General features: G+C 44.7%; 1 protein-coding gene across 1 annotated transcript in view; it reads left to right on the top strand.

The window, feature by feature from the left end:
• Nucleotides 1-13,268, top strand: part of LOC309567728 (sulfotransferase 2B1-like) — a 97,730-nt gene extending 84,462 nt beyond the window's left edge. The window contains exons 5-7 of the mRNA XM_082273176.1: nt 1,805-1,899; nt 7,248-7,428; nt 12,798-13,268. Of these exons, the coding sequence (XP_082129302.1) occupies nt 1,805-1,899; nt 7,248-7,428; nt 12,798-12,913 (392 nt within the window). The 3' untranslated portion in view covers nt 12,914-13,268. The remainder of the gene's footprint in view (nt 1-1,804; nt 1,900-7,247; nt 7,429-12,797) is intronic.
• Nucleotides 13,269-26,657: the final 13,389 nt, after the last annotated feature.

Raw genomic sequence — 26,657 nt, 5'->3', positions numbered from 1 at the left:
TGGTATACTCTATTTTTATACTCATCAACAAGAAAACCCCCCTTTTTTACCTTCTATCTTTGTGCTTTGGAGGTGACTATCTTATACTAATGGCTATACTAGAATGGAAGAGACACAAATCAATTAACTTTTAGAACGTGGTATAGAGAATAACCTGCTCTGTAAGACCAAGTAAATTTACCCCTCCTTCTCCTCCTTTTGTTTTGAAGCTTTGGAGGAATATGAAACCTCATGCCTCCAAATACAACATGTACATTCTAGTAAGAATGTTTAATTCTTTTCTTTATTTCCTTATGCATCTTCCATTCTCTTTTTCTAAAGAAATAGCCACCTCCAATCACTGGATTTTTGAAGTTACTTGTTCCTTACAATTTCACGTTTCCTCCTTCCAGCTGATCAGCCACTAATTTGGGATCCAGCTATCCTTACCTGGTGCTTCCTGAGAGCCACCCACAAGAAATTGGCATACTCGTTTCCTCCACAACACATGTGTATGAGGTCTGAGTACCCCATTTATATGTTTTGATTCAGCCAGAGTGTAGGTTCGGTGGAGCATAGACAGCATCTGATTTTAATACATCCCGGCAGGTTTATAGTGCCATTCATCACTGCATAGAATGTAAGTCACAATTCTTCTTTATCTTGAGGAAATTTCTTGTTCTACAAATTATTGTAATGTATATATGACTGCATTATTGTTATATTTGACTGATGTCTACCTAATTAATTATCTACAGACCACCACCCAGGGTCTCGTCTCCCCCCTGAAGAAGGAGTAATTGTTTAGCTCCGAAACTAGTCGGGTTTTGAGCCTTCACTCTGTACTTGTGTGGTCACTTCCCAAATGCACATGTGATGTATCTTACTTTACTTGCTTTTTATGCATATCTATGAAATTTTAATTTTTCAATAAAATTTATACTTTTTATAAAATTGTGTGTACATGTGAGTGCCTAAAAAGTCCCACCAATAGGGGAAACGTTTTCTTGAATTGTGTATATATATATACTGTATATATATATATATATATATATATATATATATATACATATACATATTATATATATACTGTATATTTACACATATATATATATATATATATATATATATATATATATATATATATATATATATATATGTATGTATATATATATATACATACATACATACATAAGAAGTACAGTAAAACAGCAGGAAAGGGCACTGGGGGGAAAACTAATGTGAATTTATTTTATTTTGAATTGTATCAGTGTGTTTGGTGTGTTTTACATTTGAATTTGCCGCCGGTTCCACCCCCCTGCGAACGTCACGTCGTAGGAGACGGAAACCGGGGCACACAGAGCATCGGGAGGAAGATCCGCCGCCACACACCGCCGAGATACATCGCTGGATCCCGGTGACAAGGTAAGTAACCCCTCTACCAGGATCCAGCGATCTTCCTAGCGATACCCCGAGTGTGGCTCGGGGTTACCGCTTTTGGCACTGAAATTTAACCCCGAGCCACACTCGGGAATACCGCTAGGAAGGTTAACAGAAGTCGATCAATAGATCAGCTTTTGTTCAACTGCAGTGACCTCACGTGGTTTGAAACGTGTCCAGTCCCTGCTGAAACGGCTGAATTTTGACCCATCTACGGTCACCTTAATTTGACTACATAAAAAGGAATCGGGGAAAAAAAAGATTTGTTACACCCACTTAAGTCTACTCTATATCAAATCATCATTACTTGATTTAGCAAAGATGCATATTATTTATATAAGTTATCATGTCTTTATTGAGTAATACGTTCTATTGATTTTTCCAGCTCTGTATGGGTCTTGGTTTGACCATGTCAAAGGCTGGATGCAAATGAAGGACGACAGCAGATTCTTCTATATTACATATGAGGAGCTTATAGAGGTATGGAATGGCAAGGAAATTGATTTTAACATACACTTATCCATCCTTAACTGTAACACATAAGCTAATGAATATGCACAGTGGATAAAAAAGTTCTAAACACCCCTGTTAAAACGTCAGGTTTCTGTGTTGTAATAAAATGAGACAAAAATAAATCATTTCAGAACTTTTTCTACCTTTAACTAGTTCTGGACCGAAAGGATTTTCCCCCTTAACCGCTTGCCGAGCGCCGCACGAACATATACTGCGGCGGTCAGCCCCTCACAGGCAGAGTGACGTATGGGCACGTCACTAGCCTGGAAGGGTCTGGGGAGCGAGCGCGCGCCGCCGCGCGGTCACGGGTCCCCCCCCGCGCGTGTGACCGGTGGACCCGATGTCCGCCGGTCACTCTGAGATCGGCGGGGGAGAGGGAGAAAGGCAGGCAGCTTGTGTAAACAAGCTGCCTGTCAGTTCTCCCTGTGTAGAGACACTGATCATACAGTGTACCGTTGATCAGTGTAACTACACCTCAAGCCACAGCCAATCACAGTTAGAATCACGCCCCTAGGGACACACACAGCCCCTCCCTCTCAAATAAAGTTAACCCCTTCACTGCCAGTGTATTTTTACAGTAACAGTGCATATATATAGCACTGATTACTGTAGAAATGTCACTGGTAACCCCAAAAGTGTCAAAAATGTCAGTCAAGGGTCCGATCTGTCCGCCGCAATGTCGCAGTACCGCAAAAAAAATCGCAGATCGCCGCCATTACGCGTTAAAAAAAACCAACAAAAATGACAAAAATCTTTCCCTTTGTTAGTAAACACGATAACTTTTGCGCAAACCTATCAAAATATGCTTTTTGCGATTTTTTTTACCAAACATATGTAGCATAAAACAAATTGGCCGAAAATGTTAAAAAATTTTGATTTTTACTATTTTTTTGGGGGGAATTTCATATAAAAAATGTGAAAAATATTATTATTTTTGCAAAATTGACACTCTTTTTTTGTTTATAGCGCGTGATCAAAAAATCGCACAGGTGATCAAATACCACCAAAACAAAGCTCTGCTTGTGGGAAAAAAAGGACGTCAAATTCGTTTAGGTACAGCATCGCACGACCGCGCAATTGTCCGTTAAAGTCACGCAGTGCCGAATCGCAAAATACCCCTTGGTCTTTTAGCAGCCAAATCCTCCGGGGCTTAAGTGGTTAATGACCAGGCCATTTTTTTCAGCACTGCATTACTTTAACGCAAAATTGTGCAGTCGTGCAACACTGTACCAAAATAAAATTGATGTCCTTTTTTTTCCTACAAATAGAGCTTTTTTTGGTGGTATTTAAACACCTCTGCTATTTTTATTTTTTGCGCTATAAACAAAAAAAAGCGACAATTCAGGAAAAAAAAAAAAAAATCACATTTTGCTATATAACATCCCCCCCCCCCCAAAAAAAAAACTCAAAAATCAAACATTTTCATCCTTTTAGGCCAATTTGTATTCTGCTAAATATTTTTGTTAAAAAAAAAATCGCAATAAGCGTCTTTGATTGGTTTGTACAAAAGTTATCACGTCTACAAACTAGGGGAAAGATTTATGTCATTTTTTTTCTTACTAGTAATGGCGGCGATCTGCGATTTTTAGCAGGATTGCGACATTGTGGCAGACAGATCGGACCCCTAACTGACATTTTTTACACTTTTACACTTTTGGGGGGACCAGTGACATACTACAGTAATCAGTGCTAAAAATATGCACTGTTACTGTAATAATGACACTGGCAGGGAAGGGGTTAACCTAGGGATGATCAAAGGGTTAATTGTGACCCTAGGGGAGAGTGTTTTCTAACTGTGGGGGGAGGGACTTGTGAAATTATCATAGAAACCTGTGATCCTATATAGAAGGATCACAGGTGCTCTGTGATCAATTCAGAGAGAAGAACGGTCAGCTGTGTTTACAACAGCTGACCTTCCTTCTCTCTCAGCAGGGAGCAATCGCGGGTGCCCGGCGGCAATCACAACTGCTGGTCCCGGGGATCGGCATCCCTAGTGGCATCCCTAGTGGGGGCAGGAGCTCAGCTATATGGCATTGTCACTGACATTTACTCAAATTGGGTGGTAAATACAGTCCAGTATTAGTAACAGTCCTCAGGAAGGATGTGCTGGAACTGGAAATAGTCCAGAGAAGGGCAACAAAAATAATTAGGGGAATGGAGTACATCAGCTATGAGGAAAGACTACAAGCACTGAACCTATTCTCTCTGGGGAAGAGACGATTAAGGGGGGATATGATATCAATGTACAAATACTGTACTGGCGACCCTAGCATAAGGAACAAACTATTCAGAGAAAGGAAATACAATAAGACACATGGCCACTCACTAAAACTAGAGGAAAGGCGGTTTAACCTAAGTACGTAGAGGGTTCTTCACTGTCAGAGCAGTAAGGATGTGGAATTCTCTTCCACAAGCAGTCGTATCAGCAGGGAGCATCGATAGTTTCAAAAAACTATTAGATGGGCACCTTAAAGACCAAAACGTACAGGGGTATACAATGTACGGTTAACAGCAAACACACACACACATCATAGGTTGAATTGGATGGACTGATGTCTTTTTTCAACCTCACTAACTATGTAACTATGTAAAGACACCTACTATGTTAAAATTCTAAGCATTAATAACCCCTAATACCAAACTTCTCTTATGTGCTCCTTTTTTATCCCTTAACGGGTAATTCCCTCCAAGATTCTGCTCTATCTTGGTTTTCCTCCTACCTATCGCAGCACTCCTTCAGTGTCACCCACAACTCTACCTCCTCCTCCCCATTGCCCCTTTCTGTGGGGGTTTCCCAAGGTTCTGTTCTTCGACCCCTCCTCTTCTCTATCTGCACCGCCTCCCTCGGTCACTTGATAACCGTCCATGGTTTCCAATACCATCTCTACGCCGATGACACTCAAATCTATCTGTCTACTCCTCACCTCACTCCTTCAGTCTCCTCACGCATTGCTAACTTACTGACATATCAACATGGATGTCGCACCACTTCCTCAAACTAAATCTCTAAAACTGAGCTGGTAATTTCCCCCCCCCCGCCCGTGCCCCCCTCCATGACTTTTCCATCAAAACTATTTATGCAACCATCAATCCCTCCCCTCATGCCTGGGTACTAGGTGTAATCCTAGACTCTGACCTTTCCTTTCAGCCCCAAATCCAATCATTGTCAAAAACTTGTAGACTTCACCTCCGCAACGTCTCAAAAATTCACCCCTTTTTAACAACTGAAACCACCAAGCTACTCATTCACTCCCTTGTTATTTCTCGCCTCGACTACTGCAACTCCCTTCTCTTAGGCCTACCACTTCATAGGCTATCCCCTCTTCAGTCCATCATGAATGCTGCTGCCAGGCTTATCCACCTTACCAACCGCTCAGTGTCTGCCCCCCCTCTCTGCCAATCCCTACACTGGCTCCCGATTGCCCAGCGAATTAAATTCAAAATACTAACCATAACATACAAAGCCATTCACAACTCTGCCCCGAGCTACATCACCAATCTTGTCTCCAAATATCACTAAAACCGTCCTCTCCGCTCCTCTCAAGACCTCCTACTCTCTAGCTCCCTTGTCTCCTCCTCTCATGCTCCTCTCCAGGATTTCTCCAGGGCCTCTCCCATCCTCTGGAATGCTCTACCTCAACCTGTATGGCTTTCTCCTATTCTAGCTGCTTTCAGGCGATCCCTGAAAACTCATCTCTTCAGGGAAGCCTGTCACACCACCAACTAATCTTCCATCAGCTCATTCCCTACTGTTACAACCTCTTGTACCACCTGCCCCACCCTATTAGATTGTAAGCTTTTCTGAGCAGGGCCCTCTTAATCCTCTTGTATTTTATTGTATTTTAACTGTATTGTTTCCCTCTAACATTGTAAAGCGCTGCGTAAACTGCTGGTGCTATAGAAATCCTGAATAATAATAATAATAATAATTCCACTTATGTGGGGAAAAAAATAGCACATAAAGAAAAAATAATATGGAGTATACAATTGCGACACAAATCATATTGTAATTGAATGTTATTAAAAATGACCTTTCCATTTCAATCTGCAGCTGTTATAATTTTCTGGAAATGCAATATGGCTACCTGGAGGTGTTCTGTACACAGAATGTGCACTGACCACACCCCAGAAACATTTCCTGCTTGTGTGATTGGCTCACCAATTTTCCCAGAGGTCTGCACTAATGCCCCATACACACGTGCAGATTATCTGCAGACTTTTGTCTGCAGACTTACCAAAACCATATAATATGAGGTCAAACCTAAACACTTTCAATTTGTATGCAATCCGGCAGGCCCTTGCACTACATAGAAAAGGTAAATCTGCAGACAAAAGTCTGCAGATAATCTGCACGTGTGTATGGGGCATAAGATACAAGTCAGATTTCTGGCATCCCCTGCAACAAAAATGTAATTTTTAGTAAGATACTCCCAATAGGAGCACATTTAATAGGATGCCGGCCCAGCAGCTTTCCTCATTATAGCTCTGCAGCTGCACAGCTGACAGATAATTATGAAACCACTCCCATTTCATCTACTCAGCACAGAGACACAGAGGAACAAACAATGATTTCTTCAGAATACCAGAAGGGAGGAATCTGCAACAAAGTTTGGTAAAATCCTTGTAATGTACAGAGATTACCCAGAGGGGAATATTTCTTTCTCAACAAAAGTGGAGTTACACTTTAAATATACACTTGACAAGGTTTTGTTAAATCTGTTCAATAGGTTCAAAATACCTGTTGCTCCTGCCCAAAATCTAGAGCAGGGTTTCTCAACCAGGGTTCCATGAAACCCAAGGGTTCCTCCAGGGTTTGCTAGGGGTTCCTTGAGCAATGACCAGTTTCTGCCTCTCAGATAAGTTTCCACTGATACCATTGATCTTTTTAGCTATTTGTAAGGGAGTCAAATTTTTCCCAATGACCTCAAGTGCAAGAAGCATTCTTCCCACTGACCATCACAAATAATGTATCATGAGTTGTAGATATAGTAATGTTTAACAGGGATTTCCTGCAACTGGAAAGTTATTTCAAGGGTTTCTCCATGTTGCAAAGTTTGAGAAAGGCTAAATTAGAGTTTTCCTGTCCCTTTGGCCCCTCTAAGGGATTTTCTCAATCAGTTATATCAGCCTTGCTGTGGTTACCTCCCCCATTTCATGGATATGAGCAGAGAAGGAGGTGTTCTGTAGTCTAAACACACTTGCTGTCCCAGGGTGACAACGCTGCTCCTACATACAGTAGATACAGTACAACGAGTAAGCATTGTCATCCTGCATTATACTGACTATATTAGTATACTATTTATGCTAATTTTTAGGACCCTCGTGGAAGTGTGGTGAAACTCTGTAAGTTCCTAGGAAAGCAGTTGGATGACGCCCAGATTGACTCCGTTGTAAAGCATTCATCTTTCAGCACCATGAAGGAAAACAAGATGTGTAACTGGACACAACTTAAATCTGACATAATAGATCATTCGAAAGGCACCTTTTTACGTAAAGGTATGTCGGTAGAATTCCAAGTGATATTCATTCATTTTCAAAGAAAATATAAAGAACCTGAAATTGTTTATTTTTTGTTTTGTTTTGTAGAGCATATGAATTAGTTAGATCCTCTGTAAATGTATGTTTAATTCCTGCCCTGGAAACACAAAAGGAAGTGAGATGAAGTCTTTTCAAATCAGGAGACATTACCTCTTAGGGCCCGTTCACACCAGCAAGCACACGTTATAGTTTGTATAACCGTTGGTGTGCGTTGTATAGGGGTATTGTAATGCGCTGTTATGCATCACAATGCTTTCATGTTTTCTTTTTTAACTTTATTTAAAAAAAAAAAAAACAACTCATGTAATTTCATGTACGCAGCTCTTTGCCACACGCTGACATGCTGCTTTTTTAGGCAACGCATCCTAAAGCACTTGTATGATGTGTTCAGGGCACGTATACGGCAATTGTTTTCTATGTGCCCATGTGTTGAGCCTACATTGATCAGTGCAGATCAACGTACCTGGTGTGAACAAGCCCTTAGACAGTTGTCACCGTAATGGTTGTCCCTAGTAAACGATTTTAGTTGTATTCCTGTTCTGGTGGTGACTGTAAAATTTTGACACTCCCATCACTTTCAGCTAAATTGGCAGTGGTCACTAGGTCTAACTGAGAGGGTGAATTTCACCATCAGGCACATCAGGCACAGCATACAACACATAAATACACTTCAGAAGAGGTGTTTAATGGGCAATTTGATTACTTTGTATAAATACTCAAATGGTCCACATAGTATTTTGGTACAAAGTTGTTCACTTTAAGGTCATTGCAAATGAGAAGGGGGCACCCTTTGCTTTTGGAGAAAACAAGGTTTACCCTCCACATACAGAAAGGATTTTTCATAGTAAGAGCTGTAAAAATGTAATATAGACTTCCCCATTTCATGGTCAATGATTTTCACAGCTATTTTTTTTTTAGCCATGGATCAAATCCTGTTCAGTGTATTTTGTCACGGCTTCAACAAAAGGTCCCTGATGGTCCTTAGTTTGGGTACCATATTGTTTCTCCAGTTCACATCTGACTTGTTCCTATTTTTCCTCTGTCACTGCCAGAACACCTCTCTGTCCTAATTCATGCCTGTTATGTGTACAGTCTGAACACTAGTTGAACCTTTCCAGTTACAAACCAAATATTAAGTACTTTAAGTTAGAGCAGGAAAAAGCCAAGGGCAACATTCTCCATTCCTAGGGAGCTGGCACCTTTAGTTGGTGACCTAACAAGTCCACACGAACTTGAAGCAATATGCTTATACCATTCATTCTGCAAAAGCATATTGAACTAATTATATTTGTTAGGCTGTTATGTCTTTTATACTTGTTGAGCCTAGGTTTAATTAAAGGGTTTGTTCACCTTTACTAACTTTTGCCATAAAACTCACAAATAAGTACTTGGCTTCTTTCCCTACCCAGGCATGTGCAGTAAAAGAGAGAAAGTGTGAACTGTGAGAAAGTGTGCAGTTCACACTTTCTCACAGTTCAGCATTCTGCTAGAGTGAATAGAGAAAACTGTGATGTGTGGGCAGGGACTAATTTGCACAGAAATGATAGCCATTGTCAGCGGACTTAGGGTTGTCACCTTTTGGTCCAAGGAAAACCAAACTGGATGGGGAAGCTGCTGTGACATGATTGAACCAGTGTGATTTAGTCAGAATCAGTGATGAGCCAAACACCCCCCCCCCCCCCCGGTTCGGTTTGCACCAGAACACCACGAACAGGGGAAAGGTTCATTAGAACATGTGAACTCCATTGAAGTCTATGGAGCTCGAACATGAAAAATCAAAAGTCCTAATTTTACAGGCTTAAATGCAAGCTATTGCCCAAAAAAAGTGTATGGGGGTCTGGGTACTGACCTGGGGGACATGTACCAATGCAAAATTTAAAAAAAAAAAAAACAATCGTTTTTACAGGAGCAGTGATTTTAATGATGCCTAAAGTGAAACAATAAAAATGGAAAATTCCTTTAAATATCATGCCTGGGGTGGGTCCCCTTAATGTGCCTTTAAAGTGGCGCATTTGTATGATGTATGTAGCCTGCTGCAGCAATACTGACAATTCTAAAGGAAAAAATGTCAAATACAAATATACATACAAATTTCAAATCGCATGTACTTGTCATACAGGTGCAGAAAAATTGGGCCTTGGTTGTTGGTGGTGCCTGAACACCGTAACCCCTCGCAGTTACTCTTGCTGGGCGCAGGAACTGGCCCTGCTGGTCATTTAAACTTGCTCACGGCTGTAATGTATTGTCGGCTCCCAGCAAGACAGATAAAAACATGAAAAAAACGCCAAAATTGGGGGAAAAAAAAATGACGTGGGGTCCCCCCCCCCAAATCCATTCCAGGCCCTTATCGGAGCAAGCAGCCTGGCTGGACAGGATAAGGGGGGGGCAAGCGAGCCCCTCCCGAACCATACCAGGCCACTTTCCCTCAACATGGGGAGGGTGCTTTGGGGGACACCCCAAAGCACCTTTACCCCATGTTTATGGGGAAAAGGGCCTCTTCCTGGACAACCCTGGGCTGTGGTTGTCGGAGTCTGCGGGTGGGGGCTTATTGGGATTTGGAAGCCCCCTTTTACCAGACCCTTACATGAGCATGGAGCCTGGCAGGTTAGGCTGCAGGTCAGGCTTGTCCCAAAGCACATAGTCTCCATGTTGATGGGGACAAAGTGCCTCTTCCCAACTACCCTGGGCTGTGGTTGTTGAGGTCTGCGGGCAGGGGGCTTATCTGAATCTTGAACAAGAGGCCCCCAGATACCAACCCCCCCCCCCCTATGTGTGAATGGATATTGGGTACATCATACCCCTACCTATTCACCAAAAATTGTATCAAGTCCTTTATTAAAAAATAAAAAAATAGTGTCCCCCGATGTAAACCCATCGTCAATCACGTCGTCCGCCGCACCCAAAAAATAGAAGAAAAAAAAAGAAGAAGCTCCTGCCTCTTCAGACGCCTCCCATATAATGAGCTCTTTGAGTTTGAGTTTGATTTTATTTTGCAACAATATTCTGCAGAATAAAACCTTTTATAGACTTTAAAAACTAGTGTGGCACTTTCATCTTTTCATTTTTTTTAGTAAACTCCCCAAAGGTTACAGTAGGACACCATGGTGCTTGGTGAATGGTGATAAGCCCCCCAAGGACCACATACTACATACAACAAATCATCACAAGATTCACAAAAAAAAAAAAGTCTGTCTAGCATGGCTGGCACTACCCATTCATTCCAATATACTGTATTCCCTTTGCCTCATAGCAGGCCATGCAAACCCATCCACTATTATAAGGGTGCAATACTCAGGTATCCCTCAGGTTTCCTCAGGTATAATACTGAGGTTCCCCTCAGCTGTACTAAGGCTTTCTCGTATGGGACAATATACTTTGGAAGTGAACTGGAATAGTGAACCTTTACTGCCTGCATTTTGGCAAAGCCTGTCACAATGCATAGGGGGTAAATTATATTGGCAAGATGTACCTTGCACACAAATTAATTTGGTGTCCCTAGTACATCAGATAAATATTAATTTCCAGGAGTGAGTTCAGAAACAAAATGTATACAGATGTTTAAACATTATCCTGTAGTCCCTTAGGCTGCATTCACACATGAGCGTAGAGTTTTTGAGTGTTTTTTTTTGGGGGGGGGGGGTGTTTGTTAAGGACCTGGCACCCACTTGCATCCTAACAACGATGAGTCATCCCCGCTGACAGCATTATGTAAGCAAAAGTGCCGGCATTAAAAAAAAAAAAAAACATTGTGGGGGTCCCCTTTAAAATCCACACAGGCCCATCGGTTTGGAATGGATTTTATGGAGAACCCCCGCAGCAAATAAATGGCATACGGTCCCCCAAAATACATACCAGCACCTTCTCCCCTTTTTGATGAGGAAAAGGCCCTCTTGCCCACAACTATGGCCTGATGGTTGTGGGGGTGCAGGGGGTAGCTTAACAGAATCTGGAAGTCCCTTTAGGAAGGGGCCCCAGATCCCACCTCTCAGAAGGAATGAGTATGGGGTACATAGTACCCCTACTCATTCACCAAAAAAATGTAATTCACCCAAGGAAAGTAAATAAAAACATAAACACATGTACTTTATTGAAAAAATAAATAAATAAACATGTCCCCTGATGTAAATCCATTGTCAATAAGGATGAATGCTGGCCGCAGACCAACACAAACACCCCCCCCGCCCCCGCCACCTGCTGAACACAACCAGTCCCACTGCTTGTCAACGTCACCCCCACCCCTTTGTTTACTTAGCGGCGGGGAGAAGTGGCGCTGTCAGTCAGCGAGTGACAAGTCAGCGGCCAGCATTCATTGTGATTGACAACAGATTTAGAGCAGGGGACATGTTTATTTATTTATTTTTCAATAAAAGGACTTGTCTAAAGCTCTGTTTGCGTTTTTTATTTCATTTTGACATTTTTTTTTGTGAATGAGCAGAGGTACTATGCATTTCATACTCATTCACATAGGTGGGGTCGGCATCTGGGGCCCCCTTTTAAAGAGGGCTTCCAGATTCTGATAATCTACCTCCCACACCCTCACAGCCACCAGTGCTTTTCCTTGCTTTTCAGGCTGCATGCTTGGATAAGGGACTGGTATGGATTTTGGGAGGACCCCACACCTTTTTTGTGTGGGGTTCCCCTTAAAATCCATATCAGACCGAAGGGCTTGGTATAGATTTTAGGGGGGGGGGACCCCATGCATTTTACGTTTTTTGGCATGGGGTCCCCTTCAAAATCCATAGCAGACCCAAAGGGGACCCCACACTTTTTTTTTCAATGTCAGCTTTTTTATACATTCTGCTGTCAGTGGGGATTCCACGCTGTTGGGTGCCGGCTCCTTAACAACCGATTGCTCATCCCTGCTTCTGACAGCAGGGTTGAGTCACTGGTTAATAGGATCCCAGTGGGTGTTGGCTCTTAACAACCAGCACAAAACACTCCAAAAATTGCGACAACACACATGAAATGCGTGTTTCAATGCATTTCTATGGGAAAAAAAAGCTTTATAAATGCACCAGGATACCCAATTCAAGCTACAAAAAAGGCCCCAAAACTTTTTTGAGCTTCAGGCGTTTGGCTTTAGGTGACTTGGAGTGGATATGTGAACCATCCCCATAGAGAGTAATAGTTGTTTTCTTCTCCAGTGTTTTGGAGCTTCGAGCTGTGTGAATGGGGCCTCAGGAGATAGACTGAGAGGGACCCCACCAATATAAAACAAGGCAGGATCTCCAGGAGGGGTCAAATTTGTTAAGCCTGATATAGGTTTTAGCTATGTTTGGGGACATTTAAGGTTTACCATACTCATATCATTGCTGTGCTTCTTACAGGAATCTCTGGAGACTGGAAAACTCATTTCACAGTGGCCCAGAGTGAGTATTTCGATAAAATTTATCAGGAGAAGATGAAAGACCTCAACATGTCCTTTTACTGGGAACAATTATGATTCAGTCATTGGCAAATGTAAACAATTGTATTAACAAAGCTGTTAGCCATACTTTGCTTACAAATGTTAGAAGTTATTGAATTTGTCAATATATGTTTTCTTTGTAATTAAAGGGAGATCTAAAGTCACTATGCTGATATTTAGTATTAATAAAGACCATCTTTCACCAAAGCAAAACATTGTATTCATTTTGTAACATAAGTTCTTCTTACAGTGAACATGTCCCTGTATTGTCTTTGTGTGTGTTGCTGTGGCTGCTCGTTTGTACTATTTCTTGTCCTTCATAACAACAGCAGTTCAGCTGATCCATCATCTACCATCCTTTAAAAAACTACATGTCCCTCCATGTGGTTAATGCCATACAAGTGGGCGTACCTACCTTACTTTTATAGAAAGATAATATAATAATGCAGTAAATTGTACATTGACACATATAGTTGTAGTCTCTGCTTTCAGTGCTTTTAAATAAATTCGGAAGGGACTCTTCAATGCGGCCACCGATATAAAGGAAATCCATACTGATGCAGTTATCTGGTATGATGAAAAGGTTCTTATGGAGCTAAATGAACACAACATTTTAAAGGGATAGGAGAAAAGAAATGATAATTTATTTTTTGTATGAGCTCTTATTTTCAGTTTTCAGCAGTAATAACTGAAACTGTAGAGAACAGCCATAAACAGTCAATTTCATAATAGGATAAGATTGCAAATTGCAAGGCACTCAGCAACCACATGATATCTGGAGTCATAAACTGACAAAGCAAAAGAGTTGGTGGTATGAGAGACAGTACAACTGAGAAAATAGCAAAAGAGAAACAAATAGAAGGGGGAGCTAAGGGTTCTGTTTCTGAGAAACATACAATCAACATTGCCATATAGATATTACAGAAGCCTACATAGAATCCTACACCTGTCAAGACCATTTGGTCTATTATGGTTGGCTCCCTCTAGGGGAAACTAAATGCATTCAGGTTGCCCACTTTTCAAAGAACTTATGAAATCTGTCTTGGCAGGTGTGTTCCCACTTCCCCCACTTCCATAATAATATTGACTTGTTTAATCCAATCCTTGATTAAGGGCATTTGTGTCTTTTTTGGATATAGTGGGATTAAACCTTTGGCAACATTAGGAAGGTGGGATAGAATGCTTTTCTTATATGCCCTGATGGAGATAGGTGCAATGTACATAAGGCATTGCACCAGGACATCATCAGTATGTACATCTGAAATCAGTTGCCTGACTTATATCCAGAATGGTCTGACCTTGGGGCACTCTCCTAAGTCTTGGCTGCCTCTATAAATTAGCTATTCAAAATATGGCGCCTGACTTGCTTCTTCAGCCAGCTAATGGTGAGGCCCAAGCTGTACGGTGATGCGCTTGTTACCGTCTCTTTAAGACTGCATGCAGTGAACTACTTTTGGACTGCTAGGCAAAAAGGGCATTAGATGACTTACATTGGGAACACAAGCACAACTGAATTTGCTCACCAGTCCTGGTACACTGCGAGCTTTGTCCCGAGCGCTTGGCAGTCTCCTGTACTCCAGAATCAAAGCCTTGGTAACTCAGTCCTCACGACCAGGGCCTCTAGGCTGAATAAACAATAGAAAGCAAAGTAAGTTAGTAGTCACCTAAAATTAAATGATTCATACTCAAGGGAGAGGGGTTGTCATATAGTGGGGTGGGCCACAGTCAATCTGCACTTAAACTGGGTGGGAAGGATTGGCATTTTATAATTTCTTTGGGTGGTAAAGATAGCTTTCTCAGGACTCTCACACAATATGTCAAAAGTCAGTCGCTTTGAAATGCTCTTTTGTTCTTTGCTCCTTGGCTAGTTAAATGGATGACTTCTGTCTTTCTTTCTCTGGCATACAACATTTGTTCACTGACTGCAACCGGAGTTTTACCTGCTCTGCCAAAGAACCACTTCTGGAGGCAACATGGACCAACAGTTGCCTCACAAGGCCTGTGTTTGTCACTTCGATTAGGTAACCTCTTGTGGACCCCGTAGGCTGAGAACACACAATGACCAGTTTTTCACAGACCCTGAGCGGTCCAATAGATAATGTATTGAAAGTCAACTTGACCCAGAAGTAACCATCACAGGGGTACTTCTCTGCTCCAATGCCCTGGACGTCTAAGTCTTCTACCTTTTGCAGAGTGCGAGAGGCTGTGCCATCTATCATCGTGTGCCTTATAGTATTTCAGCACTCAAGTTTTGCCTCATTGACAACTAATAGTGAGGCTAAGGTGCCCCCTGGTACTCACATACTAACACTGACTGTTTTAATTATCAGTAATTTGTTCCCTTTATGCTTCTCCTGCGGTCAACTGTTTGCCATCTGGAAATTAGTGAGGTGCAATACTGTACATGTCAGGGTTTTTTCCCTACTCTCTTGTGGGGATGTTAGACGCATATGACTGTGACCTGGGTTTGACGTGGTGGTTTTTTCTTTTTTCTGGAAGTAATGTTCTTCTTGATGAAGCCAATATGTCAAAACATGTTGAAGCAACTGCTTGAACCTTTACTCCGCCCACAAATGAAGATGATTGTATAAACTCATGTATACCTTTAGCCAGGGCTTTTTTCACCCGGAATGCAGGGGAACACAGTTCTGGCACCACTCCCACTGGAAGTATGTAATGTCAAGGGGTGCTGGGGTGTGCTGCAGGGTCTTTTGATGCTAGCTGTTGGGGGGAGGTCTATTGTCACTGGAGGTGATCTATTTTTTGCAGGCGGGTATATTGTTGCTGGGAAGGTCCGTTGTTGCTAGTGGGTGATCTATTGTTGGGGAGGGGCTTATGTTGCTGGTGGTCCATAGTTGCTGGGGGAGGGATCTATTGTTTCAGGCTGTAGGGGATCTATTTTACTGCTTATCTTGTTATAACTAACAAATTACAAACAAATTTCTTAGCACCACAAATTATACTTGGTTCTGTATTCTCTAAAAAAGGTAGTACTGGGAGGTGGAACCAAGGGACAGTGCTCAAAGGCGGGTAGGGGCAGAGACAGGGGGTTACTTGGAGAGGGGGAGTTCCTGTACCTATTCTCTGAGAAAAAAAAGCCCTGCCTTTAACCATATGGTGGGAATTGAATAATTTTACTGTTTGCATTTCTAATCTAGCAATAGATATAATTACCTGATGTTCCCTGGGCTTCGGGTATATCAGAGAACTGGGTTTTTCCCTCCTCACCCTTGTAGTCAGAGTTAGTGAGTGGGAAGAACATTGACTCCTCATGCCAGTTGTTTCTGCTCTGGTGGTCATTCTGAACCCACCCTCCCCACTATAGGGGCGATCATTTTAGATACCCATCAATGTTTCCACAAAGGGACAATACTACTAATTAACTTTTCTGAGTGCATTTCCAGAATCACATGGAGCATACCTCCTTTTCACCCTTCCACTAGCAACTTTTGCTTTGTGTGTTCCTTCCTCTTTTCTGCAAGTGTTGAATAGAATCACATGTAACACTATGTAGATGCTTTATTTCCTTTATTCTGTTCATTTTTCTGGAAAAAAAGTTTCTTATTTTTCAAGATTCCAACGTGATACAGTCATTCTGAAATTATATTTGTGTTCAGTTTGAAGGGCTCTATCATAATCGCCAAATGTTTTTTCAGGGAGCAAAGCTTCTGAAAAAAATTGTGTTGTCCAGTGTAAATAATTCTAATGTATTTAGCATGGGAGGATAAGTAAAAAGAAAATATTTTGTAAGAAGCATACTATATGCATCAAGATGTAGGTCACTAAAGGAGAGATTTACTAAAGCTGGTGCACTCAGAATCTGGTGCTGCTGTGCATAGTAGCCAATCAGCTTCTAACTTCAACTTGTTCAATTAAGCTTTGGCAATAAAACCTGGATGCTGATTGGTTTATATGCAGAGCTGCACCAGATTTTGCACACTTTAGTTATAATAAATAGCCCTGACAGGTCCCACTGATTTCTCCAAGGTTCTTTTCCCATTTAGGACAGATCCACTTCTCTATTGCTGGCTGAACGTGGTTGGGGAGCAAGGAAGCTTTTGGGATACTCCAAACTTTTATGCTCAAAGTAATTAGAGGATCCCCCCCCCTATTATGTCTACTCTCTCTTTAGGGAAATTCTCCTCATGGCACAGACTGGAACCCAAACACTTTTGGGACTCCCAGTAGGGCAAGTCCCACTTTAATCTTTACAAAAAGTGAAGCGCTAAAGTAATTTGAATAATAATTTGGCAAGTGGAAAACCACAAAAAAACATATACAATATAAGCAAAATAGTGTCCAAAATACTGAATAAAGTCCCAAAACAGAAATGCAAATGAAAATGAATCCGCATGCAAGGTGTTGAGGAGAACAATCCTTTTCAGTGACACCCAGGGAAAAGTGAAGGATGGGGACACCTCTGTGCACAAGTATCACAAGCAGCTTACCAGAACTCCTTGGCTACTCAATTTAATGAGACAGCCTCTCCCAGCAAGATGTTATACCAATGTCACCAGCGGTTGTCAAGCTCCAATGCTTCATAATCACTCCATCATATATGCATGAGTATATAAAAAGAATAAAAGCCCATAGCGTAATTCCGTAACATATAAAATCCAATTTATTAAAAGAATACTACTCACAATGAGAAGGTAAAAAACAGGTACATAGAACAGTGCGGCGTCCCGCAATTGTCCAAAGCAGCATCAAGCAATGTAAAGCAGCCGGCTCCGTAAGGGGGCGTGTGGACTTTGCGTCTGGAGTCGCCAACGTTTCGTCATCAAAAGACTTCGTCTGGTCCCACTTTAGCAACACTGACGTAGTCACACAAGGGGTTAAGACAGTCACTAGTATCCTACTTCCAGGCTTCTACTCACTGTTTCTCCAGATACTTGGATGCCTCCTGTCCAATATTGGTTAGACACTTCTCCTGTGAATCTCCTGTCCAGATCCTTAGTGCACTCCCTTTACTTGGCCCAAACTGCTTCCAGGAAATCAGCCCCCCCAGCTGCCACTGAGCTTGGATCTTGATGAACTCTCTGCCATAGGCCCCCCAACTCCCACTGAGCTGGGATGTCAGTGAACCTTCAACAAGCCCCTCAAGTCTCACTGAATTGGGACCTCAATGAACTCCTGCAGGCTTTAGCTAACCTGCCCAGAAGGGCAGCAGCCCTTTAAGCTGGGATTTTCTCCTCCTGGACAAGAAGCCTGCTGCTCCAGGTCTCAAACTATATATCTCCTTCTCAGTCACTTATTGGGCGCTCCCTAAGGAAATGGCTGAGACTCCATATTATTCAAGCCCAGGGTTTGCGTCTTCAAGCCCACTTTATTCTGGAACCTATAAGAAGGCAGGGAGAAGTAGTTGAGCCTTCAGCCTTTGAGACCCAAAACAGGCAAAAATAATTACACGCTGCCCCAATGCTTACAGAATTAAAAATAAAGAGCTAAGTGTTATATTGTCCTAAAGATCATCTGCCACATCCCTGAGAATATGGAACACAAAAAAAAGCGCAAAAAACCCCCAAGTGGGACTTGAAGGGCAGAAAGGAGTAGGGTGATAAGAATTGTAAAATTAATAAATTTGTTCCACATAATCATAAAAAAGTGACATAATCACATTACAAATTGGTAAAAACATTGGACCATGCATGAGAGTACATGTGTACCATATGTTCGGTCAGGGAAGCCAGGTGGGTCATAGGATGTAGGTAACCAGCCCAGCAGAGATTCACCCTGACACATCCATATCCAACCTATTTCGTAACATAAAAAATTCCTTTATCAATGGAAAATAGGAACAAGGTACACAGGTACTAGTACAGTTATGAATATTTATATTTCTTCAGTCAATTCAGCAGGAGGTTTAGGCCACTGGTGCATGCTGGGGGATGGTTTTCATATTTTAAAGAGGCCATGTGCTTGCTTTCTTTGCACAGGCTAGGGCCATAGTAGGTGCTGCTCGATGGAACTCTGCTGTTAGCCCCAATAGCCTGGATTGGGACATACATAGTTGCCAAAAGTCCCTAATTGCCCGAGACATTCACAAATTTTTAACATTTGTCCCAATATGACCTTGTCCAAGGCTGAGTCCCAGAAATCAAGGTTTTTCAGGGGCAGTTGTGTACTTCTTTCAAAACATTGGGGGTAAAAAAACAGAGTTACTGCTTGGCGGGGCAGGGCAGGGCAGGTTGAACTACTGTAAGAACACCCATCACATGCCGCACACCCAGATCCCTCCCTCTACCTCCTCCGCTCCCCCAGCAGTGAAGCTCAGTACTGGGGACTCTGATGCGAGAAAGTCAGGTGCAGCCTGCCTTACAGTGTGATTGGATGAGACTTGTGAGGGGGCATGGTCAGCCTCAGAAGGGAGAACGTGCCAGCCCGCTTTGAGCCTGGCCAGATGCAGCATGCAAGTGAGGAAGGAGCAGGCTGCGGCAACACAGAGAGGACCCAACCAGAGGTATAATAATGCTAACTTCAACTGTGGCAGTTGAGAGCAGGGCGGCTGAGAGGAGCCTGGGCTGAGGAGAGCATGGGGAGCCAGGGGATGGGAACATTCCAAATACCACCCTCCTCAACCGCCATTGTCATTTTAATGCATCACCGCTCTGCTTTCATCCTAAATGCTGTCAGACTGCAGCAAAGGGCAGCACTCTCCTATTGGTTGTTCGCAACCCTGACAGCTAATTGGTACAGAGAAGAGAAGGTGGATGGAGTTGGGTTCCCAGGGAAGTGTGGTTGCCATGCCATCCTGAACTGATTTAATGCACTGAGCAGGTGGGTGATGTTACCTCTATCTTTTATGGTTGTAGCAGGCTGCTGTGCAAATAAGCTCTGCCTGACAGAGAACAGAAACAATATAACACAGGGGGCCAGAAGAGAACAGTATAGTACAGGGGGCCAGGAGAGTTCAGTATAGTAAAAGGGGCCAGGAGAGAATAGTATAATACAAGGGGCCAGGGAAAAACAGTATAGCACAGGGGGCCAGGAGAGAACAGTATAGTACAAGGGGAAAGGAGAAAACAGTGTAGCACAGGGGGCCAGGAGAGAACAGTATAGTACACGGGGAAAGGAGAAAACAGTGTAGCACAGGGGGCCAGGAGAGAACAGTATAGTACACGGGGAAAGGAGAAAACAGTGTAGCACAGGGGGCCAGGAGAGAACAGTATAGTACAAGGGGTAAGGAGAGAACAGTATAGTACAGGGGGCCAGAAGAGAACACAAAGGGCCTTGAGAAAACAGTATAGTACAGGCGACCAGGAGAGAAGAGTATAGGGGGGCCAGGAGGGAACAGTATAGGGAGGCCAGGAGAGAACAGTGTTACACAGGGGGCCAGGAGAGAACATTATAGTACAGGGGACCAGGAGAGAACAGTATAGTGCAGGGGCTGGAGAGAACATATAGAACGGGGGGGGGGGGGCAGGAGAGAACAGTATAGTGGGATCAGGAGGGACCAGTTTAGCACAGGGGGTCAGGAGAGAACAGAATAGTACAGGGGGCCAGGAGAGAACAGCATAGTACAGGGGGCCGGGAGAGAACAGTATAGGGGGGCCAGGAGGGAACAGTATAGGGGGTCCAGGAGGGAACAATATAACACAGGGGGGCCAGGAGAGAACAGTATAGGGGGGCCAGGAGGGAACAGTATTCAACTATGTATCTTGGCCTAGGCCAACAAGGCCCAGGCCTAGAGCGGCACTTTGCAGGGGGGGTCAGCACCAAAAGATGTCCCTGAGTCTTATGGGGTGGACTGGGTCAGGAGGAAAATCTGTCTGGCGCCCCCATAAAGCCCCATATCAGACATGGGGGTCAGGGTATATATAATACTTTGGGGTCATTGTATATGAAATACAATGGGGGTCAGTGTGTCTATAAATAATACATGGGGGTCAGTGTATACATATTACATGGGGGTCCGTGTATATATAATACATGGTGTGATGGAGAGGCAGTGTATAACAATTGGGGGGTCAGGGGGCCGTCCACCAGTCTGCCTGCCTGCAAGGAGAACTGGGGGCTTCAATAATAATAACAGATGAAGCGGCGGATGTTAAACAGAAAGGGGTGGGGGAAATGTGAATGGGGGCGCCCAATTTTAGTCTTGCCTAGGGCAGCACAAATCCAAAATACACCACTGACAGTATGGAACCCTAGTTGACAACCACTGATGTAAGTAATCTCAGGACTCTATTTAACCACACCCCCTTTAAGCCATGCTCAATATTTAGTGCAATTTGAACTACAGGGGAGGCCTAATGACTCACTTGGAGGATGCACTAAAATTTGGGAATGTGCTTACAGTGTTGCCGGGTAGGCTTAAAGGTTATGACACATTTTTTTGTATTTATTACCAAAAACCATGTTCAAGTGCCATAATAGTGGCAGTTCCATTTGAAGGAGATATGTCAGGCTCTGTAGGACAAAGACTGTCTTGTTGAGGGCAATTGGAGGTGTAGAATTCTTTAGTTCCTAATTCTTGTGAGGGAATGTTAAGTGGTTATAGTTTGTTTAGGTAATATGTAGATTTAACTGGTGTTGCGCAAACTCTATATTGTATCAATACATTTATAAAATAAAATCCATCAATAAACCGTGATATAGCAAATAATCAAAATTGAATCACATATAAGTGCATATTAATGGTGTAGTCCATATCAAAGTGCACATATATTATTTATTATCCTTCCTGGTGGTCTCATTATGTCAGAATATTTGATCTAAAAGCGGTACATTGTTTTGCATGGAGATCTGTTGTTTTATATTTTAGACCTGTAATTCTTAGTAATAACTCACTTAAATCTGTCCAAACAAGAGTCTAGTAGACATCCCGGGTATGATAACGTTTGAAACACGAAATCATAAATTATATGTAGCACCCTCCTAGGTAGGTGATAGGAAAACCTATCAAGGGGGCCCTGTCTGCTTACCAGGGGGGCCTGATTGTTCAGCTAGGCTGTCATGTGTTACCAGATGTGCCTGTTGAGCTTGGGGAGTCTCCCCACGGTGTCCAATGAGGGCTCTCATTGGGCAGTGGAGGAAACCTGGCCAATAGCACACCGGGCTTGTATCTATCCCAGAGAGCAGAATCTGCCTTAATGCATCCTGGGAAGGGGTATAAGTTTGAGGGGAGCACATGACAGGGTGTCTTTGGTGGGAAGCAGAGTCCCAGGAGGAGGGTGATGGCTGTCTCTCCTCCTGTCAGAGCTAGTGAAGGTGTCCTTGGCGGTCAGCCTAAAGGACAGAAGGTTGAGCTGAGCTGCAGAGAGGCATCCAGTGTGCTGAGGACCGAGTGGAGCTGCTGGGGCAGAAGTTTCCAGGAAAGCAGTGTCATGAGTAATGTAAACTGCCCAGGGGTCTGCCTAGGATAGGGGACACCTCCAGAAGGTTGGAGGGATCCAGGAGCCAGCTAACCAGTAGAGGGGGCTTGGAAAGGGGGTGCCAGTGCTTAAGCCCTGAAGATAAGTGTGTGTGAAAGAGGGTGCCGGTGCGGGCCCTGAAGTGTTAAGCAATGCAGCAGTCTTATAAGTAGCTACCTCAGTGAAGAGGGGTAAAGGAAGCTTTAACTAGGACTTTGTGCCACATGAAAGTGTCAAAAGTCAGTTCAGCTTTAACAGACAGCAAGTCCGCGTTAACCAGCGTCATCAGGCGTTGACCGGCATCCAGCCAGCGTCAAGTCAGCGCTATCCCACTCATCCCTTCTCCCATCCACGTTCACAATAAACATAAAAAACCCAAAGACACTAGACTGTTCCTTGTCTCAGTGCTCACACTTGGAGAACATGCTTAAATGTGCAGATTGATGTTAGCGGTAACCCTGGTGGACCCATAACCAGCAAAATGGTTGGGAATCCTGCTACATATAATATAATAAGAATACATTTTATTATAATCAAACCAAAAACACTGAATGTGTACAAACAAGCAGGGCCGGCGCTCCCACTAGGCGAGCAAGGCGACCGCCTAGGGCGCACTGCTGCCTAGGGGCGCAGTCACGCGTGCTGTTCTCCCTCCCGTCCCCACCACGGATGCTGGCACCCTCGCGCTGCGCCCCCCCTCTCATGGATGCTGGCCACGGTCCACCTCGCGCTGCCCCCCCCCATGTATGCTGGCTCCTTAGCGCTGCACCCCCCCTCCTCCTCATGGATGCTGGCAACCTCGCGCTTCCTTTCCTCTCTCAGCGCCGGGGTTGGGGAGCTCCGCCCACCGCTACTTCCGGGTTTCTTCACATGGATGGAGCCGTGGGCGGCAAGGAGGGAAGTGCTGGTGGCAAGATCTGGCTTCCCCCGGAGGAGACCAGAGAACTGGAGGCTGAGTGGTGGCGGGGAGGCGGCGGTGCTGTGGCTGCTGGTGGGGAAGGTAAGTGCATGGAGACCTTTGTGCTGCTGAGCCTAATATGTTACCTGACACCCTGGCCCTGCTACCCCCCCTACCTGACACCCTGCTACCCCCCCCCACCTGACACCCTGCTACCCCCCCCACCTGACACCCTGCTACCCCCCTCACCTTATTCACTGCCCCCCCACCTGACACCCTGCTACCCCCCTCACCTTATTCACTGCCCCCCCACCTGACACCCTGCTACCCCCCTCACCTGATTCACTGCCCCCCCACCTGACCCCCTGCTACCCCCCTCACCTGATTCACTGTCCCCCCCACCTGACACCCTGCTACCCCCCTCACCTGACACACTGTCCCCCAACCTGAATCACTGCTACCCCTCACCTGATTCACTGACCTCCCCCCACTTGACACCCTGCTACCCCCCCACCTGACACCCTGCTACCCCCCTCACCTGACACATTGTTCCCCCACCTGAATCACTGCTACCCCCTCACCTGACACACTGCCACCTGACACCCTGCTACCCCCTCACCTGATTCACTGTCCCCCCCCACCTGACACCCTGCTACCCCCCTCACCTGACACACTGTCCCCCACCTTAATCACTGCTACCCCTCACCTGATTCACTGACCTCCCCCCACTTGACACCCTGCTACCCCCCCACCTGACACCCTGCTACCCCCCTCACCTGACACATTGTTCCCCCACCTGAATCACTGCTACCCCCTCACCTGACACACTGCCACCTGACACCCTGCTACCCCCTCACCTGATTCACTGTCCCCCCCCACCTGACACCCTGCTACCCCCCTCACCTGACACACTGTCCCCCACCTTAATCACTGCTACCCCCCTCACCTGATTCACTGCCCCCCCTCCTGACACCCTGCTACCCCCCCACCTGGCACCCCCCTCACCTGACACACTGTCCCCCCACCTGAATCACTGCTACCCCCTCACCTGATTCACTGTCTACCCCCCTCACCTGACACACTGTCCCCCCACCTGAATCACTGCTACCCCCCTCACCTGACACACTGCCACCTCCCACCTGACATCCTGCTACCCCCTCACCTGATTCACTGCCCCTCCCACCTGACACCCTGCTACCCCCCCTCACCTGACACACTGTCCCCCCCACCTGAATCACTGCTACCCCCCTCACCTGATTCACTGTCCCCCCCACCTGACACCCTGCTACCCCCTCACCTTATTCATTGCCCCCCCCACCTGACACACTGTCCCCCCACCTGAATCACTGCTACCCCCTCACCTGATTCACTGACCCCCCCCCACCTGACACCCTGCTACCCCCCCACCTGACACCCTGCTACCCCCCTCACCTGACTCACTGTCCCCCCCACCTGACACCCTGCTACCCCCCTCACCTGACACACTGCTACCCCCCACCTGACACCCTGCTACCCCCCTCACCTGACACACTGTCCCCCCACCTAAAACACTGCTCCCCCCTCACCTGACACACTCTCCCCCCACCTAAAACACTGCTACCCCCCTCACCTGACACACTGCTCCCCCAACCTGAAACACTACTACACCCCTCACCTGACACACTGTCCCCCCCACCTTAAACCCTGCTACCCCCCTCACCTGACACCCTGCTACCCCCCTTCACCTGACACACTGTCCCCCCCACCTGAAGCACTGCTTCCCCCCTCATCTGACACCCTGCTACCCCCCACCCCCACCTGACACACTGTCCCCCACACCTGAAACACTGCTACCCCCCTCATTTGACACCCTGCTACCCCTTCCTCACCTGACACACTGTCCCCCTTACCTGAAACACTGCTACCTTTCTCACCTGACACTGTCCCCCCACCTGAAACACTGCTCCCCCCTCCCTGACACACTGTTCTCCCCCCACCCGGACACACTGCTCCCCCCCCCTCCCTGACACAATGAGTGATGCAAGTATAGGTGGGAGTATGGAGAATGCAATGAGTGTGCTGGGAATATAGGAAAATAGGGACATTTTGAAGGTTTTTATATTTATTTATGGGGGGGCGCAGGTAGCTGGTCTTGCCTAGGGCGCAGAATAGTCTAGCACCGGCCCTGCAAACAAGGGATGCGATATTACTAGTCACTGTAATAATGGTTCAGTAAACATCTTGAGTATGAAAGATTTTGAAACATGGGACTGCACGAAGTCCGACGTCACGACAATAGAATCTGGTTTCCTTTCCTTTTTTCCTTCCACTGTCATCTCTCTTTGAGCAACAAACCACACACATTCTTGTAGGTGCTGACTTTTTCTCAGTTGGTAGGATGTAGTCCATGAAGTGACCACCAGTCAGGCGTTCCAGGTTGAGAACGTCAACAGCACAACGTCCAGATCTATTCCCAGCCATTGATGGTGTTTGGTGATTCAGAAAGATACGTTCGGCAACTTTCCAAATGAAGTCCGAATGAATCACAGGCTTGTCACTCTTTTTTTTTGAGCAGAATGTAGGCATTCCACAAGCATTGCTCAAGAAGATGTCTGAAGATCTTCTTATAGTACCTCTTTTGCTGTTTCCTTATTGCTCTCATTGCTTGGTCGGCTCTGTCGACAGCTCCCATGGTGTTGTTGTAGTCTATCACTACTTGTGGCTTCATGACTTCTTTCCCAGCTTTCATGCGTACCATAACAGTGGAGGTATTATGCACTGTATTCAATAGGCACACATCTTTCTTGTCCCGCCATCGCAGTGCCATCATTTTGCCTTTCTGCCAGGCAACCATTTCTCCTGTCTTGAGCTTCTTTTTTGCCAAACATTGGCGGTATGTCGCGCCGGTTAGCCCTAATGGTTCCATAGGCATCTGTTTTGTTTTGCAGTAGAACCTCAAGTTCAGGAGATGTATAAAAGTTGTCAGTTGTTACACAATAGCCCTGACTTAGCAATGGCTCGATGAGTGAAAGAACAGAAGATGTTGCCACTCCATAATTGCTGTATTTTTGATAGAATTTTGTTCCTTTTGCATGTAGGATTTTACACCAAATCGTGCCCTCTTTGATGCAATATATTGCACCCAGCTGAGCCTTTCCTTGTAGGCCATTAGACTTTCATCTATGCTGATGTCTCTTTCTGGCGCATACAGTATCTCACAGAAGTGAGTACACCCCTCCAATTTTTGTAAATATTTTATTATATCTTTTCATGTGACAACACTGAAGAAATTACACTTTGCTTCAAGGTAAAGTAGTGAGTGTACAGCTTGTATAACAGTGTAAATTTGCTGTCCTCTCAAAATAACTCAACACACAGCCATTAATGTCTAAACCACTGGCAACAAATGTGAGTACACCCCCAAGTGACAATGTCCAAATTGGGCCCAATTAGCAATTTTCCCTCCCCGGTGTCATGTGACTTGTTAGTGTTACAAGGTCTCAGGAGTGAATGTGGAACAGGTGTGTTAAATTTGGTGTTATCGCTCTCA

The sequence above is a fragment of the Pelophylax lessonae genome (assembly GCF_965119305.1).
Source record: "Pelophylax lessonae genome assembly, chromosome: 12".
NCBI classification, from domain to species: domain Eukaryota; kingdom Metazoa; phylum Chordata; class Amphibia; order Anura; family Ranidae; genus Pelophylax; species Pelophylax lessonae.
This window is presented reverse-complemented; position numbering and strand designations above follow the sequence as displayed.